Here is a 20,844-nt window from a genome sequence, read left to right as displayed (position 1 = left end):
GGTCCCTCCGGATTTTTTTTCACACAGTACAACTATTGCAATGTATCACTACTGTTAGTTTTTTATTATTGTTGTTTTCTCTGTACAAATTGTATGCATTGTTTTTTGTGACTCAAAAAAGTGAGATTTATGTTTATATCATTGTGGAAAAAAAAACGAATAAATTTGAACTTGAACTTGAAACAAGTGGGGCCGTTTCGAGTCGATATAAGACGCAAAAAGATGCATCAAATTGCACCATTTACAACATCAAAATGCAAAAAGTTCTCCCCGTGGGAGAGGGAAACACCCCCCTTCCACACCCTCCCCCCCCCCCTTCCCTCCGCTCGCTCGGGCTCGGTCGCTTGGCTCCCTCGCATAGTAACCGCCGCCCTCCCAAGATCACAAGATCATTATCCAGGCTACGCCGGTGCGTCTAAGCGGGGGAGGGGGGGGGGGTTCAAGTCGATAAAAGACGCAAAAAAATGCATCATATTGCACCATTTACAACATTAAAATGCAAAGAGTTCTCCCCGTGGGAGGGGCAACATCCCCCTTCCACACCCTTCTCCGTCCCCCCCCCCCCCTCCCTCCGCTCGCTCGCGCGCACGAAAGAGGTCGACTACCAGAAGCCCGAACCCGGAAGTGCCTATAGTAATACACGTAAAGTACAGCTTCGAAGATGGGGTTGGGTTGGAAAAATCATTCTAATTTTAAGGAAAATCAATATTTGTCCATATGCCTCCGGATTTTATAAGAGAGATACATTCCCAACACAGTATACGTGTTTTGATGAAAAAAGGACTTGCTCTAATGTGTCAAATATGTGCCTTAAACATGAAGCCAAAATTGCCAAACAGGCATTCATGCATTCATGCTACATTATAAAGACTGCAGAAAGGTACAGTGTATACTCTTTGGGAGTACTGATTTCACATAATATACGTCACTAAGAAACATCAGACACACATACAACACACACTCCCACACACATACAACACACACTCCCACACACACACACACACACCCACAACAAACACACACACACACTCACAATAAAACACACATACGCACACACACGTACACACCGAACCACATTTTTTTTTTCAAATTCCAACACACATACACACACACACACACACACACACACACACAACACACAGTGTGTTTTGTGTGTGTGTGTAGGAATTTGAAAAAAATGTGGTTTGGTGTGTACATGTGTGTGCGTATGTGTGTGGGTGTGTTGGAATGTGTGTTGTATGTGTGTGGGAGTGTGTGTTGTATGTGTGTCTGATGTTTCTAAGTGACTTATGTGAAATCAGTACTCCCATACCAAAGAGCATACACTGTACCTTTCTGCAATCTTTATAATAGTATGAATGCATGAATGCCTGTTTGGCAATTTTGGCTTCATGTTTAAGGCACATATTTGACACATTAGAGCAAGTCCTTTTTTCATCAAAACACGTATACTGTATTGAGAATATATCTCTCTTATAAAATCCGGAGGCATATGGACAAATATTGATTTTCCTTTAAATTAGAATGATTTTTCCAACCCAACCCCATCTTCGAAACTGTACTTTACGTGTATTACTATAGGCACTTTCGGGTTCGGGCTTCTGGTAGTCGACCTCTTTGAAAATGGCGGTGGGTCGTTCAATTGGCCCCGCTTCTGTATGCGAGCGCGCGCTCTATTACATATATAGAACCTCTTTGTTTCCAACTCATCATGTCAGACTCCACCTCATATACACGTATATTGAATTCCCTCTTGTGCACTTCTTGATTTAATTTCTATTTTATGTCATCCAGATATATGACGGTCCCACGGAGAGCGACCCCGAGCTGCAGCGTCTGTGTGGCGCAGTATATCCCACATCAACGTTCACTAGTTCCCAGGAAGTCATGCGAATAAAGTTTACTTCCGATTTCAGCGTCACTAGGCGGGGCTTCCAGGCTTACTACGTCATCAGCGGTAAGGTTGACATTTTTCTGGCGTAAATGCTCTTTTTCATTGAATGCTTCTCGTATACTTCGGACAATGGGAAACATTTCTTGAGAACCAGAAGGATGATACCACATTCTGTTTAAAGATTAATATTTTTAGCGTGAATAAAACTGAAACCACCAATTTTTTATCATGAATTAAAAAAAAAATATATTCAACCAAAAGTGGGTAAATTTATGAGCATCTTTCCAAATATCTTGTGAAATAGCGTCCTTGTGGTTTTGATTTGAAACATTTTCCTGAAAATGAAAAATCATTCAAACTTGACACCATACTGCAGAGGAGGTCGAGCTCTTAATGTCATTTCATTCATTTCAATACCCCATGCTTAGATGCTTTCATAAGTTCTCCTGTGTAGGATTTATGATTTTTTTTTTTTAATCACGCGTTCTTATGTGAAACTACTATGTCATCATCCTCGTTCATTGTGATTTGTTATGAATTTTTGAAAATATTCTATTCATCATCTCTGTACCCAGCAATAACCATTGATAGATGTTCAGACGCAAAAGTCTGAACTTCATTTGGAGGTCTCGTTTAAATGAAAAAAAAAAGAAGAAGAAAATAAGGTAAATCAAATATTAGCGTTTTGGACACTGGTAAATTACAACGTAAAACGATTCCAAATTTTGCTATAGTGCTCCTTTGAGGTCAGGCATCCTATTCGATTTTCCATGTAGAGATAACGACATGTCCTTTACATTATACAGAATCCGAGAACCCAACCTTCGACAGTTGTCCGGGGCAGCGGTCGGTCAGCACCGAGGTCGGGAAGGGGACGGCTAGGGTAAGGTGGAGAGCGCCGATAGCCTCGGATAACTCTGGCACTGTTACCGTCACATCAAACTACGACATTGGCTACAGCTTCCCGCTGGGCACCACTACAGTCACCTACACGGCGGAAGATCCAGCGGGCAATACGGAAACCTGCACCTTTGATGTTGTTGTTAGCGGTAATTTAATTCTACTTTGCTATGATATTATTCTAGTTTGATTTTCATGCTTTGCACACTTCGAAGATTCATTTAAATGTTAACAGTACTTCAGTCACTACTCAAGTAACACGTGTCTTAGTTTTTATACATAAGAAATTGTTTCATTGACATCTCTTATTAGGAAGGGGTCAAACCTTCGTTCGTATTTTCATACAAGATACAGGACATTCAAAGAAAAATGCTTTCTATTGAAATACTAGAAAAAAAAACTGGCTCCAAAAAATTCCAAATGATGTAATGAAATTGCAGGTTAGAGTGGTTATTCAAGTGAAGTTACCAATGTAGCTTATTTTACTTTGGATGATTGTTATCTTTTTTTTTCTCGGTATGTTTACATTTTTGGTACACTTTTTTTTTTCGTCGTTCGATGTTTGTTCAAAGTTTTGGCATTTTAACCTCCTGTACGGGTTCTTTTCGCAGTGTCTAATAATTGTAGAAGAATTGTTTCCCTCTCCTGGTTTGTTGAAAATAGGATTTCTTACTGGTAGAGTTGCTTTCCACAGAATTACGTTCAATTATAGTCTTATCTTCTGAGTCCCAGATCTAATCCAAACTTTAAAACAACAAGTGCGTTTCGATCCTCACTTCAGTTATTAAACGTTCGAATAATGACGATTTCGCAGATCCCGAGCCACCGTCTTTCATTGGGTGCCCCGGGGACATCGGTGAAATCGTTTCTGGCGTCGACACTGCAACGGTATCCTGGACCCCTCCAGTAGCGTCTGACAACTCGGGATCGGTCACCGTAACAACCACTCACGACCCGGGACAGACTTTCCCGCTTGGGACCACCGACGTCACGTACACGGCCGTCGATATGGCTGGAAATGTGAACGAATGCGCCTTTTCTGTCGTCGTATACGGTAATTCTCTTTCATTCCCCACAGCCTCCTTTACTTGCCCAATCACACACGCAGGATAAATAAGTTTAAAACGGTTAGTGTGCCCCATGTTTGTTATGTTAATACGTATAAGCAATCGCTGATGCTGATGATATAGGGTGACAAGCTAATTGAAAAGGTTTCAACATCAAAACAACTGCGTTATTAGACTGTTCCCTCGAGTAGACAAGATGTAAGAGGAAAACATTCTGTATTTCCGACAAGACATAATGAACAAAACTGAGGTCCCATGTTTGAGAGAGGCACAACTAAGGCATGAAAACGATCTGGCTTCGTTCATTCTCCGAGTAGAGCAGGGTGCATAACTTTAAGTTGTGAGCCGCAAGTGAATATTATATGGGGCATAGGTGGACCAGCAGAACCATGACAGTGCAGCTTAATATGGGTTAAAGGGATGATGCAATTTCGATTGAGATTGGGATTCAGGTTTCCAATGTTTTTGATGATGACTTTTTGAGATAATGAAAAACAACTTATGAAATTTGACAGAGCGTATAATTCTAGAGGACTTTAAAGTTTATTATTATGATGAAAATTGTTTTTAAATGTCTCAGATATACAAAATGAGTAGTCCTAAGAAAAGGTGGGACACACCTTGTATCAATGTCATTTTGTATGCCTTTGTTTTTGGATATCTCAGTCATTTCAGAACAAATTTTCATCACATAAACTCTGAATTTCTCTTAGAATTGTATTCTCCGAAATCTTTCATAGTCGTTTCTACGTATCTCGCAAAATGTTAAAAGCTTACTCCTCACCTCAAACAATACTATACTATCCCTTTAACCAGCCGTCTTGTCTTGCCAATATCTTGTAGCGAATTAAAATTAAAAACACAAACAAGCAAACAGCATGTCAGAACCTGTTGTTTCGACAAACTACACCAAATGATTTTTCCCGAATTTCAATGTAATTGAACTAAAATCTTATTTCACTTTCTAAATTATGCGATACAAACAGAACAAAACAAAACTGATGCATAACTTAATAAACATTTGAACACGTTGAGAGATATTTCGAAGAATTCGTTATTTCATTTCTGGAAAAAAAAAAGATAGAGGGATTCACTTAAGCCGCCATGCTTGTGAAAGACAGATGTGAACATCTGTTTGTCAATTATACATGTAGGTCCTGCGATTATAAAATTCTCTCTGTTGGAGGAGGATATGGGTATAACACTAATTCATATCTGAAATTATTTGGAGATTCATCTATTAGAACGAAAATTAAAGACCTCTGCTTTCACTAACAAGCATAATTAACATAATTATCTTTTAGGTAAACAGTAATGACCCGCATCTTTATTTCTGAAATCTTGAAAGGCTTCCGTGGCGGTAGAACGTTGGTGGGGTTAGAAGGCTTAACGGTGCACCACGTATTCTTTCTATCACATACCCATAACACTAAAACATATACCCTAGAAAGAATACGTGGTGCAACGTTAAGCCTTTTACTACCCATCTTTATTTCTGTTTCGCTTTTTTTTTTGCTTTATCATTATTAATTGGCGACTTACTCAGTACAAATGTTTTTCGTCTATTTACAGATTGCAGTGGTATCCTGATACTAGATCGCAGTGGCTACATCCAAACGCCGAACTATCCGAGGGAATATCTGAACAATGTGGACTGTAGCTGGGTAATTCGGGGATTACCCGGGGAAATCGTCGACTTTTCGTTCCTAAATTTCACTTTGGAGAGTCAGTCAATATGCGCCTTTGACTCCGTTCGTGTAAGTACACCATAAACTCTCTTAGATTCCTCATCAATCGGTCATTGGAGGAAGAAGTTTACCCTATGGGGGAAACCGGACCATCAGTTTAACCGTTATGATTGCTTTAAATGTTTTGCGTATTGAAACCTTCGATAGATTGGCAGTCTGCTACCATTTGCGGTGATGAAGGAAAAAGTAGAACAATATAAAGATAATATCAAAGGGATTTCAGAAGAAAAAAACATAGGTGTAGATCGTTAAACGTTATGACCTTTTTTCACAACCTTAGCAGAAACCATATTATGCGTTGATGTCACAAAATTAGAACGATGTAAAGATGATAATATTACCTGATTTTCAGAACAAGATAAAAATAGTTACATGTATATCATCTAGTGCATGAAAAAAGCACTTTTTTTATTTAAACCCTCTAAACGGCTGAGAAAAGACGTGCAACTAGAGCTGCTGTGTTTTTCTTTAATCTACCTTAATAATTGGTGCTAGATACCATTAAACAGAAGATGAACACTTATCATAACATCAAAGAAGTATATTTCGTCTTGCAGAATTTGTTACTACTTGAAAATAAACACAATAAAACAAGTCAGCTGAACAGTATTTTCTTCCTGTTCACTGGAGGCGTGTCCATGTTAGCATTTATAGCCCACCATACACCAAAAGTAGAAAGTTTATCTTTCCGCCATTTTGTAGATGAAAACTTTAGTGATTCTTATTCTATGCTATATGTCATCACATTCATACAGCTACTGGATGGCCAAAATGCAGACAGTCCAGCGATCGCTAAGCTCTGTGGCGATGACTCCGTGGTAGCGGGAATGACGTATACCACCACTCAGGAATTTCTTCGGATAGAATTCCGTTCTGACCAGTCCTATAGGTACCTAGGGTTCCGGGCAAACTTCCAGATAAGAGGTAATGTCTTACACCGCTATGTCCTTTTTGTTCTTTTGTTATTGTAACAAAAAATCATATAAGATGTACCTCGCATGTGTTTATTTCTTTGCATTTTAATGAAACATGATTATTTTATTCGTATTTATTCAATAGTGCTACTGATATAATAGGTAAGATTAGATGATTGTGAAACTCTCATGCAAACTATTAAACTTATGATGACAATTTTGTGGCAACATCACAGTTGTCACCTTTAATAGTATGTAGGTGTTGTGATATCAGGCGATTAGTTATGTTAGGTGGGTAAATTGGAATCATTAAACAGTTGATACATTCCTTTTTATTATCAACAGAAAGCAAAATAAGGAAATGAAAACCTATGAAAATAGTCTTGGTTATGACAATATTCACCGCTCAAGTCGGTATTATTCTTTTTTTTTTCTTTTTTGCGTTTTTTTTTTTTTTTAGATATTCAGTTGACAACGGTTATTAAGACAAATACTTTCACACATTTTCTTCCTGACTGATACACTATGATATACCTCTGTAGAAGATACGCAAATGGTCGACCCCGCAATTTTATAGTAAACTATTCAATTCAATTCAATTCAATTCAATTCAAATCAATTCCATTCCATTCGATTTGATTCAATTCAATTCAATTCAATTCAATTCAATTCAATTCAATTCAATTCAATTCAATTCAAATCCATTCCATTCCATTCAATTTAATTTAATTCATTAATTTAATTTGATATAACTTAATTTAGTTCAATCTAATTTAATTTGATCTAATTCAATTCAATTCAATTCAAATCGATTCGATTCGATTCAATTCAAATCAATTCAATTTAGCTTGTGTTTCTATGCAACAGAAAAAGAATACAAATACAAAGTTGTCAAGTAGAACGTATGAAATTGTGATGGACGTAAGGGATCCATAACACGCACAGACACATACATACATGCCTCTTGCAAAAAGATTACCACAATACCCCACTTGGGTAATACCACTGGAACGCTGAGGTTACAAAGTTGATAACTGCTCAGCGTTAGAATATGGCAAGACCACGTCATTATTGTTGATACGCATTGAGACTAACTTGCTATCTAATGGAGATATCTAACGCTCCTTATTTCTCTAGATACCGAGAGCCCCAGCTTTTATCGCTGCCCGAACGATCGGTACGTCAACACTGACTTGGACAGCCCCAACGCGATTGTCACGTGGCTTCCGGTCACTGCCTCGGACAACTCGGGAACGGTGAACATCACGTCGACAGCGGACTCGGGCGATGCGTTTCCGATCGGCAACACGACCGTGACATACACGGCAACCGATCCATCCGATAACACGGCCACCTGCACCTTCTACATCATCGTTTCAGGTATAGTCTACATTCCTTCAGACCCATGTACACAATTACAAACAAAACGGCGTTGACTCGACGCGAAATTCTAAATTATCTATTTTCATCTATGATCTTTGCAATGATGCAATCGCTGTAGAATCAATAGGACGCCTATTTGAACGTGAATAAGACAAAATGTTATGCTTTTGATTGCGCACCACATGTTCGAACAGAGATTTACCGATGCACTATACCTTTTTTTCTAGTCTTTCCTTCATTTTTTTTTTTTTCACAAAGAAAATTTATTCATATAAACATTCAGGTACAAAATAAAATAATGTCACATGCAGTACATAAAGAGAGATGATCGAAATTTGACAGGTAAATGCGAAACAGTTAAACAATATAAATACGATTCCAATTGATATTAGATACAAAACCTTTGGTTTTCTCAGACATATATTTGTCTATTTTCTGTGCTTGTTTTAAGAATTTACAAAATTGGCTAAAATGTAACGATTTCTTTTTATTTTTGACAGAAAATATGAAGTATTTTGCGTACAAATAAACCACGTTGTAACATTTTGGATTTTCTGTCGAACCAAGTATAAAGGAACTTTTAGTAATTTGAATTTTATTCTGTAACATAATTTCTTGTATTTGAGCGATAAATCTTTGGGTAACGTCACATTCCCAAAATAGATGTGCGATTGTTTCTGTGGAGCTCGAACAAAACGTACAGAGGTGTGTGTCAGATAGCCCCATTGCAAAAAGTAATTTGTTAACACCAATATTTCTATGTAAAATTTTGTACTGAAAATAACGAAGTCTTTGATTTAAAGTAGATGTAAAAGGAACATTATATATTTTAGTCCAGTCTAAGTTTTGATTAAAAATTTCTTCCCATTTCCTTTCTGATTTAGGTGGTTGAAATATCCTCTCACATAATATTCGATGTATATATCGACATATCTTAATTCTTTTAAACAAATTATATATTGCTTCTTCTTGTTGCGTCTTTATTTCATTATCATATACTGATTTCTCTTCAATATATTTTTTCCATTCTAAGGGGATTGCATGAATAACTGAAAAATATTCTAAAAAATTACAACAAACACCGTATTTATTGCGAAACTGTTCAAAATTTAAAAAAGATAAACCATCATCACTCAATAATTGTTTAATCTTTATTACACCCCTTTGAAACATCATTTTCTTAAATACAATCTCATTATTTATACGAATTAATGAATTAAACCATATTACTTGGTTTTTCACTTGTTCTACAGATAACTTGGGGGAAAAGGTATAATCACACCAAGCCCTAAGAATTTCACGTATAAAACTACTTTGTATCAAATTGATTTTGTTTTCTGTTCGGGCCATATTACAATACCAAATCATATTGTGCCCTAAGTTTTCTAAATAATATTCAAAGAAACATTTCCACTTTCCTCTATTTTGATCATTTAATAATCTTTTCACCCAAGTGATTTTAAGTCCTGAAATTACAGATGAAAAATGAAACATCTTTAAACCTCCCTGACAGTAATCTCCAATTATTGTGGTCCGACTGATTTTATCGGGTTTATCATCCCAGATAAAAGAAAATACTATTTGTTCTATTTCTTTTATAAATTGTGCTGGTGGAGAAGGTAATACCGAAAACAAAAAAATTAATTGAGAAAGAGCCAAAGATTTTAATATAACAATTTTCCCGATGGGTGTTAAATATCTTCTCGACCAAATTTTCAAAATTTCCAATAATTTTCTTTTCTTGGGTATATAATTCAACTCAAACATGTCATTTAAAGTTGTAGTGAATGTGATTCCGAGTAACTTAAATGGTCCACTAGAAAAACTAAAACCGGAGTTGTTTATATCTGGTGGATATGCTTTATAATAGCCAAGAGCCACAATCTCACTCTTATTACGGTTGATTGCTAAACCTGAAAAAATTCTAAATTGGTCCAATATTTGTAACAACCTAAAAAAAGAATTTGGATTTTTCAAAAAGAACGTAGTGTCGTCGGCATAAGCGCTGATAAGAATTTCACGGCCACAAACATTAATACCTTTTATGTTGAGATCATTTCTAACCCATATTGCAAGTATTTCACTACATAAAATATACAGTAACGGACTTAAAGGGCACCCTTGACGAACGCCACGTTGTAAATAAAAAAATTCAGAAGCGTGACCGTTGTTTACAACGCAAGACATTATATCAGTGTATAATATTTCAATCCATGTTATAAACTCTTGTCCAAAATTAAAAAAGTGCAATGTTTGAATAATAAAATTCCATTCTAATTTATCAAATGCCTTTTCAAAATCAGCCAAAAACATAAACCCAGGAATATTCGTCTTATTCGTATAATCAATCATTTCAAGTGTTAATCTAATATTTTCTCCAATATATCTCCCTGGAAGAAATCCGGTTTGGTCATGATTTATAATTTCTGGCAAAACTTTTTTAAGACGAAGAGCCAAACATTTCGCAATGATTTTATAATCTGTATTCAAAATTGATATTGGTCGCCAATTCTTCAAATGTAATAAATCTTTATCTTTTTTAGGAATGAGATTTATAACACCTCTCCTTTGATCAACTGTTAATTTCTTATGAGCAAAGGAATAATGAAAACTTTGAATTAAACAATGACCAAGGTCTTGAATAAAAAACTTATAAAATTCAGAAGGAAAACCATCAGTTCCAGGGGTCTTATTATTGGGCATAGTTTTAAGTGCTTCAATGCATTCTTGCAAAGAAATTGGGCCTTCACATTTTAATTGCAAATCATCTGATAATTTGGGGGTTAGATTATCTTGATTTAATATTGCAAATCCCTTTAAATCAACAATGGGAGGGCTTTCAGTGGCATATAAATTTTCAAAAAATACTTTTTCAGCGTTGAGTATATCTTTTATAGAATTCAAAATCACACCATCCTCAGTGGATAAAGTTGTTATAGTTTTTAAACGTTGATTTCTTTTTTCTAAGTTAATAAAATATTTTGAATTTCGTTCTCCATATTCGACCCAATTAGCCCTTGAACGTATAATATAACCTTCTGTTTTAAATTCATAAAAATGTTCCAACTCTTGTTTACATTCATCAATTTGTCTTTGAATATCAGAATCTAGATCGATTGAAATCTGTTCTTCTAAATTCTTGAGTCTATTTAATAAATATTTTTCATGATTACATCTTTGCCTAGATTTTTTAACAGAATACTCAATAGTAATTGATCTTAAATGACATTTAAGATACTCCCAAAACATATTTGGATTCATCTCTTGCAAATGGTTATTTTTTATCATCTGTATATTTTCTCGAATCAGAGAAGTGTATGTTTCATCTTGCAATAAAGACACATTAAACTTCCAAAATCCCCGACCCCTTGTTACATTATTCACTCTGATATTACAAATAACAGCAGAATGATCACTTTTATAGCCTGGTAATATATCACAACGTTTCACTTGAGAAACTAAATGGTGTGAAATCAAAAAATAATCTAATCGGCATTGCACATATTTTGACCGCCATGTATATCTAAATTTCAGAGGATTCTTGAATCTCCATACGTCAATCAAAGATAATTCTTGCATAACACTTTGTATGACATTAACCGCATGAAAATGGGTAACTGAACGCCCACCTTTCTTATCAATATTAACATCCAATACACAGTTAAAATCCCCTCCCCATATTATTGACTGACATTCGAAACGTTCCAAATACATAACAATATTATCAAAAAATCCCGGATCGTCTGAATTGGGCGCATAAATATTAATTAAAGTGATGATGGTATCTGATATAGATATATCCAATAAAACAAATCTACCGTCCTTATCATACAGTTCTTGTTTCACCACTACTTGCTCTAAATTGCGAAACAAAATACACGTACCCCTGCTATTCAAATTTCCATGTGAAAAAAGTATCCCAGACGATCCCCACTGATCTTTCCAATCTTGTTCAGTTTCTGGGGTGGAATGTGTTTCTTGTAAAAAATATATATTGGCATCTTGATCTTTCAACCACATAAATAATTCGGCTCTTTTTTTCCTATCTGCTAAACCGCGAACGTTCAGGGAGCATAAATTAATGTCAAAACGACTCATCTTGGAAAATATAGATATCTAAGGGACGATAAACATCTGACACATCTGACACATAGTCTTTCCTTCATATTCAAATTTTAGAGCGAGTCGTAGATTTATCTCCTCTAGTGAAATGAGCCCGTGATTCGTAGACCCACCTCTGACCTGTCAATCACGTATATTTGTCTCTTAATGTACCTCAGCTGGGAATGATCTTTCTTTACCTGTAACCTTTTGAAAATTCATGAGTACATTTTTATTTGTGCATTTGTTATTGTAAATATATCTTTTTTATTCCTTCACTATTTACGTATTTATCTTTTTACGTGTCTATCCTTTTATCTAATCGTTCATTCGTGTGCTTTTTTGTTTATTCATTTTGGTTACTAACCCTCCCCGAACGTCGTCATTGATGCATTGCTACTACTTTCCAATCTGGAACAGACGTACAACCGCCTGATTTGAGCGGTTGTTCAGGAAACCTCAGCGTGTCGACAGACATGGGCAATGACACGGCGACGGTCACCTGGATGCCACCGACAGCCTCCGACAACTCGGGCTCGGCCAGCCTGCTGTCGACGTACGACCCGGGCGATGCGTTCCCTATCGGCAGCACGGACGTGAATTACACGGCTGTCGACGGAAGCGGGAACACCTTCACATGCATATTCACCATTTCCGTATTTGGTAATGTATATCAATTCCGTTCCTCACAAGCCTATGCATATTCATGACGGGAACAATAGGTCTCCCACAATTGCCCTTGAATCTCTCAATAGTAAGATACTGACACGATAAAGATGAGGTTGTATCAAGTACATTCCTTGAGTCCTTCCCCCCCCCCCCCCCTCAATGACTGAGTTAATTGTGCGTGCGAAGCGTTTCTTCAAAAGTTCATCAGCAGAGTTCTTAAATGCACCCGTTAGCCAGGTATAGAATACATGTGTAATGACCTAAACAAAACTCCTAATTCTCTATGGACCATCTATGATTGCATCGTAATGTGTACCTGAAAGACGAACACGTGATCTCCTAAACATTGCAGTCAAATTCGAAGTCTGGCGTTTCAGCCACGAACCCACAGACAGTCACCATGCTTTCAACAGAAGCTATGCTGATAATACTGCAACTACACCTATCCAAATAGTACAATAATAAATACTACACCAATCCCGATAGTTTAACTACACCTATCCAAATAGTAGGCTTACAAAATGAATAAATCTATCCTGATAGTACAACTAATCCCGATAGTCAGCTACGTCCTATTCAAATACGTGCAGTACAAATACACCTATCCCGTACAGTACAACTGCACCTATCAAGAACTATCCCGATAGTACAACTGCACCTTTCCAAACGGTACAACTACACCTATCCGGATATTACAACTACACCTGTCCCGAAAGTCGACAGGTCAAAGGTTATTAGATGATATGACGCTGCCTGATATGCTAAGTAGTAGTTCGATGTATGGTTTGTTTGTTTATTTGAGTGTTATCTGTTTGTTTGTTTGTTTGTTTTAGAGAGGGTGGAGGATATTGAAGGGTGTATTATCGTAATACATTGTTGATTAGATGAGAGAGATCAAAATAAAGGAAGAATACTGATGATTAGATAAAAGGACCACAATTCTGACGCATAAACACCACACACTGAACTGAAAAAAGAGAACGAAGAAAATAAACCTGAGCAAACAGTAGCCGAATACTGCGATCATCGCTTCTTATTACTCTTAGGCAAACGGTATTGCCACAGCGGGGGGCATTGCGCCATAGTGGATAAGTCCCTTTGCATTCGAATTCGAAGGTTTCGAGTTCGATTCTTGTAAATGTCTACATCCTTGGACAAGATGTTTTTACCAACAGTGGCTTATGTAGCAACGGTTAAGGGTAATGATAATGGCGTTGTCCTGGCTCTTATTTGCCACGTTCGCACGTCCGACTCAGTCGACGGCATGCCAGCTTCGCATATTCTGCTCAAACCCACAAACCCGCCTAAACCGATCGATAACTCGCCAAATGCTGCAGTACAATGAAAGCTTTTCTCGCGCTTCCGTTTGTCCCACATATACTGTAGCTTGCATCTAATGTGGTGATTGACTATCAAGCGGTGTTCCCTAACAGATTTGCGAGTAAATTCTAAATTTATGTCACTGTTTTGTGTGCAAAAGTCATGCCTTTATAGTGATGTACCTACTAGTCATTTCAAAGAAAAACAATAATCGATATGTCTTACTATTTTCATTAAAGCGGAGCTTGGCATATTTTCTACAACTTTGCTCTCTAATCATGTCCAGCTTAACCGAAATCTGTAGAACTTAAATAGATTTGAAAAACAGAATGTTTTCTCAAAGCATGACTATGTTGGTGTCTCAAAGTAATGTGGCACACAGGAGGTTTCCACCATTGGACATAAAGAGCTAGAGCAGTGGTAACACTGAAGAGACTACTATGGATAAAGAAGACCGTTATCATAACTATCAATATTTTACCCGTGCAAGGGTAATTGATTACTGACTCTACTTATTGTGCTGATTGCCGTTCGCAACTAACGTTGATCACCCTAGCTATGTTTCTGCGCAGTTTTGAGTGAAATACTCAGTGTATTGCATAGAAAGGCCATTAAAGTGATTGCATGTGAATCTGCATTCTGAAATCCATTTATCAAGCAGATTAATTTCTTTGCCTCATTGCATTTTCGTCTTTTTGTTTACCTCGTTTGTTTGGGTCTTTTTTCATCGACTGTGATAATTACTGAATTTCTCTTTAATTGTCTACTCCTATTGTTTATTCCCTCGAAATATGTCAGATACTGAAAACCCGTCCTTCGACTTCTGTCCGGGCCTCCAAGCCTCCAACACTACGGCTGTGTTTTGGACGGAACCCATGGCCGTCGACAACTCCGGACAAGTGAACGTCACCTCGGACTATAGCCCCGGAGACAATTTTACTGTTGGCAGCACTGTGGTTACATACACCGCGACTGACCCATACGGCAACACGGAAACGTGCTCGTTCACCGTGGACGTAGCAGGTACATGTATACACACTGTGTGTTTATGTATGCATGCAATGTACTTTGTGTGTTTGCGTGGACGAGCAGGAGGCATTTATCTTTATGTTTCATTTTGTTTTAATAGTCAGCAATGTGGGATAAAAGTTGACATCGTGGGTGTATTTGTCCATGGGAGAAAACTCCCACAGTGTACCTATTGTTAGTTGTTATGTGTACGTGTGTGTGTGTCTGTGACTGTGTCTGTGACTGTGTCTGTGTCTGTTTCTGTCTATGTCTGTGTCTGTTTCTGTCTGAGTCTGTGTCTGTTTCTGTCTGTTTCTGTTTCTGTCTGTGTCTATGTCTGTGTCTGTTTCTGTCTGTAATGTGTCTGTTTTTGTCTGTGTCAGTCTGTGTCTGGTCTGTTTCTGTCTGTTTCTGTCTGTGTCTGTGTCTGTCTGTGTCTGTGTCAGTCTGTGTCTGCGTCTGTTTCTGTCTGTGTCTGTGTCTGTGCCTGTGTCTGTGTCTGTGTGGTTGGGTGCTAGTATACAGACATTAATATTCAAGCAAGTGTTATTGTGCCGATCTTGCCGTTTCAGACCTGGAAATCCCAGCGATATTCGGTTGTCCCGGCGACCAATCTAGCAGCACTCCACCAGGCAAGGATTCCGCCTCGGTCCTCTGGATGGAACCAACAGCTACGGACAACAGTGGCTACGTGGTCCTTAGCTCCACCCACCAGCCCGGCCAGGGCTTTCCGATTGGCCAGACCAATGTGACGTACACCGCTACGGACGACTCAGGAAATGTTGTCAATTGCATATTCGGTGTTCTAGTTGAAGGTAAGATTTTCTACCTAACATTACTCACAAGCGCATGTTGTTAAGCTTAGGACCGAATGGGGGCGCTTCCCCTATGATGGCAATTATACAATAATATTCAGTACGATTAAAAGATATGTATACACACATACACACAAACACCAAGACAGACAGACACGCACACACATAATTGTGTCCTGCTGGGAAGAACACACAGTTCCACAGTGGGAACACATTGTGAACACAGTGTGAAATTTCTTTAAATTGTTTGATTCGAGCGTTTTAACATTGTGAGCACATTGTGAATCATCATCTCATAGTGTGAAAGAAAATATCATTACGTGAACACACTGTGAAAAAACACACCACACATTGTGAAATCATCTTCTCACTGTTAAATTCGAGCGTTTGATTATGACAAAGCTGTGTGAACATACCTTGGGAGCAATGTGAGACACTGTGTTCTTTCCAACAGGATATATAAATAAAACAGATAAGTTTTCACATGATGTATGATGGTGCATAATATATAGGCCTACTATTATATTGACGTTTGTAATAAATGTGGATTGTTTGAAAATGAAAATGCAATGAATGAATGAATGAATAAATGAATGAACAATTGAAAAGATTACGGAAGCAGACTATGAAAATTTGAAGAAAATTATACAAAACGTTCAAAAGTTATGTATTTTCAAAGTTGTGAATTATCTCATGTGCCACTGTGTGCGTCTTGGAAGAGAATTCATCTGCTCTTTGTGACGTCACAGTTGTACAACAACTTTAAAATTCAAAAGCCTAATTCAGTTAAGAGTAGTGACAAACGATAACGCACGATGGAACGGTGATACTGATAGAGCTGTTGGTAACACGAGTGTTCGTGTACCATGCAACGCTGAAAAACAGACTACGGATATTTTACGACGTGAAGCCAAATACTATCGACGGAAGCATTGTCTAATTGTAATGAAATTGCACGTGAGGTGTTGTTACTTACTAGTAACCCATGTGATTGAGCCACGTAATGTAGACGTGATGACTACCCCTGTTGTCTGGAATAAGAATAATCCCACATCAGCATTTGAAATAATATTATTGGGATTAAGGTCATAAATGGCCCAACCGCTTCTTCTCGAGACTTCCTAACACACCACGTAGTATGGGCAGAGTGACTGCAAGCTTACTTGCGATGCGAAGTTTTCTACCAGTGAAACTTCCTGCTGGCACTTTGGAATCAAACCTCTCATTTTCAAACGCTTTGTTTTCTGTAGTGTGACCGTGAGTGTGATTTTGTTTTTTCATTGCATCCACTCCCGCCAGTAACCGACACGACAGTACCGCACTTTTGAATACTGTACAAAGTGTAAAATTACCAAAGATGAGGGAGCTTGGTTGAACAGTTAATGGTAGGGTATGATAGTAAAATTTCGTTCACAACAAAAATGATTGATCAGACAGTTGTGATATCTTTTATTTTTTTTTGACGTCTTCAGACCTCGAGGCTCCAGAAATCAGCAACTGTCCGATTGACCAAACGGTCAGTGCCAGTCGGGACAGCCCCGGGGCAGTCGTTTGCTGGGTTCCACCTGCCGCCACTGACAACGCACCCGCCATGGTAGCGCTAACGCTGTCGCAGAGTAGCGGCACGTTGTTCCCGATCGGGACCACAACGGTAACCTACACGGCTGAAGACGGCAGCGGGAACACGAATTCGTCCTGCTCTTTCGACATCACTGTCATTGGTAAGCATCATATTAAACTTTATTTCACTAGTGCCAAAGGTCACCTTTTAGTTTCCTTCAATCCCATGCTATCCTATCCTATCTTCTTCTCCTTCTTCTTCTTCTTCTTCTTCTTTGTTTCTTCTTCTTTCTCCATTTGTTTTCCTTTCATTATCCAGTTTGTTATTTTTTTTTTTATTTCGGGGGGAGCTGTAAAAAAGAAATACCAAAACGCAACAATTGCCGCTTTTTAGAGCTTCTTATGGCCGTCAAGGAGAAGGTTACTCTCATCAAGCTTCCCGAGCCCTCCGAGGCTCCCTCTTTAAGAAACAAAGACGTTTATGCACCTCTGCAAGCTTCCAAGTCACGCTTAGTTACCTTCTCAACTGAATTTTCGCTTTTTCCTTCTCTTTTTCTTCCTCATACCCATGATTCGTCGTGCTCTTCTTCTCCGATTCAAACTTTAAAGACAACACCAGTCCCGTAATAATATGCCCGGTAGAGGAAACAGCCACGCTAGTGCCCGGAGCATCGTCCGGAGCTGTTTCGTGGGCGCTGCCAGTTTCCGACAACTCGGGCAACTACACATTGACCTCTACCCATAATTCCGGCGACACGTTCAACCTGGGTAGGACCAGCGTCAACTACACAGCCGAGGACGCGGCCGGGAACACGGCAATCTGTACTTTCGATGTCATAGTCCGCGGTGAGATTTCAGCCATTCTCATAATACGTTACAAAATAAATAGCAAATATAGCAACTAGTAGCAACTCATAGCAATAACTACAACAATAACTTTAGACCCTATAGCAACTATTAGCTTTTATTACAACCAATTGAAAAATTACCCTACGTCGACATAAAGAATCACTGGAATTATAATTTTGATAGTATGTAGCTTTAACAAACTTACAAGGATTTAAAAAAAAAATGGGCATAGAGCAAGATTCAAACCTACGACCTCATGAACACTGGAAGGCGTCTTATCCACTCAACCACCAAAGCTTCCACCCGACAGCCAGGGCTGCTCTACATCAATGTAAATAACTCGACGCATGGATTTCATCAATTTGAATAATTCCATAGTGCCAACTGCATGTTATAAAGTATAAGAACCAACAATTGCTGTCGGGCGAAAGCTCGGTGGTCTAGTGGAGATGACGCCTGTCCGGTGATCAGGAGGTCGGCGTAGGTTCGAATCTTGCCCGAGTATGTATGCCCATGATTTCTTTTGTCATGGCTACTACTAAAGCATATTTATATCAATTCAGAGCTTATTTATGTCGATTCAGAGCAATTTGTCCATCAGTTGCAATAAAACCAGCTTGAATTTCATCCATTTGAATTAATAGCATTTTGTTCCATATGCAGGCTTGTATTCAGACTGATCCTGCTTAGCTGCACAAGCCGCCATTACTGCTCTCACAATTTCTTATTCATTTATTACACAGAAATCACAAAAAAAAAAAATATATTTTAGCTGCATGAAAATAAAACCTGCCAATTTCTGATATAGCTTGGTACGACAACGTGTTTTTACTTATATTATCTAAAAATAACAATTTTCCGAATTTCTTATTTAACATAGGCCTACATTACATAAAAAATTGTGAGGGTATGACATCATCAACTCACTCATTTGAATATTCATAAGGACTGGTCGAGAAATGTTTTCAAAAAAGAACCCGTAAAATTTCAGAATGTCATTCCTTATTTATTTTCTGATTTTTGTCATTTCTTTTTCATTCTGCAGGGTATTTCTTTTACTCTTTTTTTTTTTTCAAGTTCATTTATTTGGGGGGTCACTGGATTTCCTCTTTAGGTGTAGGATCTCTTATTTCTAGCAGGGAGGTGACTCACCTCCATGTTTCTAGTGACGAGAAGCAGGCAAACATAATAATGATGTCATATTTCTGTTTAAATAAGAATAACAAAGCACACATAAGCCAGTTAAAAAAAAAAAAATGTTTACTGTTACATTTGTCTTACAGAATGCGGGCTGAATGAGCTGACTGGTTTTAGTGGCTACTTTGAGACCATCAATTATCCGAACAACTATCCAAATAGTTACGATTGCTCATGGATAATAAGAGCACCCGCAGGGAGGATTGTCACGGTGACGTTTATTTCGTTCTACCTGGAAGATCTCTATGGTTGTGGTTACGATTACATCAATGTAAGTACTTATTGCTCCCTCCCTCTCACCCTGTCTATCTATCTGGGCCCCGTTTTATCAAAAGATAAAATCGATTTTAAATTTCCTTACCACACAGGCTGCCATAGACTTACAGTTGAAATCAACTATATAATCAATTTTAACTCTTCATGAAACAGGGCCCTGGTTAACTTGGCCTAACGAACCATCATAATCACCAAAAATTCCCAGAGTCTCAAACAAGGTGTTTGGTCGATCTCGGTCATCTTGTCGAACTCTTTATTTACATATTTCTCCGCGGAACAATAAAGTGCCCAGAAATGATAGTACAATGTACATGTATCCATAACACTATCTATCTATCTATCTATCTATCTATCTATCTATCTAATCTGTCTATAAGTCCTCCTTCTACTATCATCTTTATTTCTTCCTCTCTTTCTGTTTCTTTCTCTATTTATATCCCTCTCTTCTTCTTCTCTCTCTCTTTCATTCAAATCATCTATCTAACCATGTTGCGGTGGTAATGGCTGAAGTGGTAAATCAATTCTATCACATATCTTGAAAAGAAAATGAAGAGTTTGTTTGCATAAACCGATAAGTCCATATTTGTCAAATGGCGATATTTGCGATTAAAGGTCAAGAAAAATATAGAGAATAATAAGAAAATTTTTGCTTCATTTGACCATAACTTCAAAGATATACCTTTATATGTAGTGACCAATATATCATTTGAAAGGTATTATTTTCTACTTTATGACAGAGACCGTACTTCAAAATCTTCAAAAATGGACTTATCAGTTTTTGTAAACAAACTCTTCAAATTATTTTAGTCATAATGAGTTATCTCATAAACTAACAAGACAGTTGTGAGGAAAGAACACCATGTCATTACCAATTTATTTATGATAAAAAAAAAAATCTTACATTGAATTAAATTCGTGTAAAGAAATATCAGTTTTAAAGAAAACCAAAATATGAATATAAATGTGGTTTGAGTAAAGCACATCAGTGAAGTTTTAGGAGAATGGAACAATTCAAAACTTATACATTTTAAACTTTCGATGCCATCATTGTTGGATATCAAGACTAACACAGTTCATGACGTCGTTTTGGACAATACAATCATATTTGGATGGATAATAAGAAAATTCAACATATAATTACCC

At 37.6% G+C, this 20,844-nt stretch overlaps 1 protein-coding gene across 1 annotated transcript in view; it reads left to right on the top strand.

Moving 5' to 3' along the window:
* The window catches only part of LOC140239700 (uncharacterized), a 124,149-nt gene that overhangs the window by 25,461 nt on the left and 77,844 nt on the right, over nucleotides 1-20,844 (top strand). Inside the window, exons 19-30 of the mRNA XM_072319524.1 lie at nucleotides 1,795-1,957; nucleotides 2,701-2,943; nucleotides 3,609-3,848; nucleotides 5,434-5,618; nucleotides 6,365-6,533; nucleotides 7,661-7,903; nucleotides 12,428-12,670; nucleotides 14,795-15,019; nucleotides 15,577-15,819; nucleotides 17,292-17,540; nucleotides 17,989-18,225; nucleotides 19,512-19,696. Coding sequence (XP_072175625.1) covers nucleotides 1,795-1,957; nucleotides 2,701-2,943; nucleotides 3,609-3,848; nucleotides 5,434-5,618; nucleotides 6,365-6,533; nucleotides 7,661-7,903; nucleotides 12,428-12,670; nucleotides 14,795-15,019; nucleotides 15,577-15,819; nucleotides 17,292-17,540; nucleotides 17,989-18,225; nucleotides 19,512-19,696 — 2,625 coding nt within the window. The remainder of the gene's footprint in view (nucleotides 1-1,794; nucleotides 1,958-2,700; nucleotides 2,944-3,608; nucleotides 3,849-5,433; nucleotides 5,619-6,364; nucleotides 6,534-7,660; nucleotides 7,904-12,427; nucleotides 12,671-14,794; nucleotides 15,020-15,576; nucleotides 15,820-17,291; nucleotides 17,541-17,988; nucleotides 18,226-19,511; nucleotides 19,697-20,844) is intronic.

This window comes from Diadema setosum, chromosome 16, assembly GCF_964275005.1.
Source record: "Diadema setosum chromosome 16, eeDiaSeto1, whole genome shotgun sequence".
Classification (NCBI taxonomy): Eukaryota; Metazoa; Echinodermata; class Echinoidea; order Diadematoida; family Diadematidae; genus Diadema; species Diadema setosum.
The sequence above is the reverse complement of the archived record's forward strand: the minus strand, read 5'-3'. Positions and strand labels throughout refer to the sequence as shown.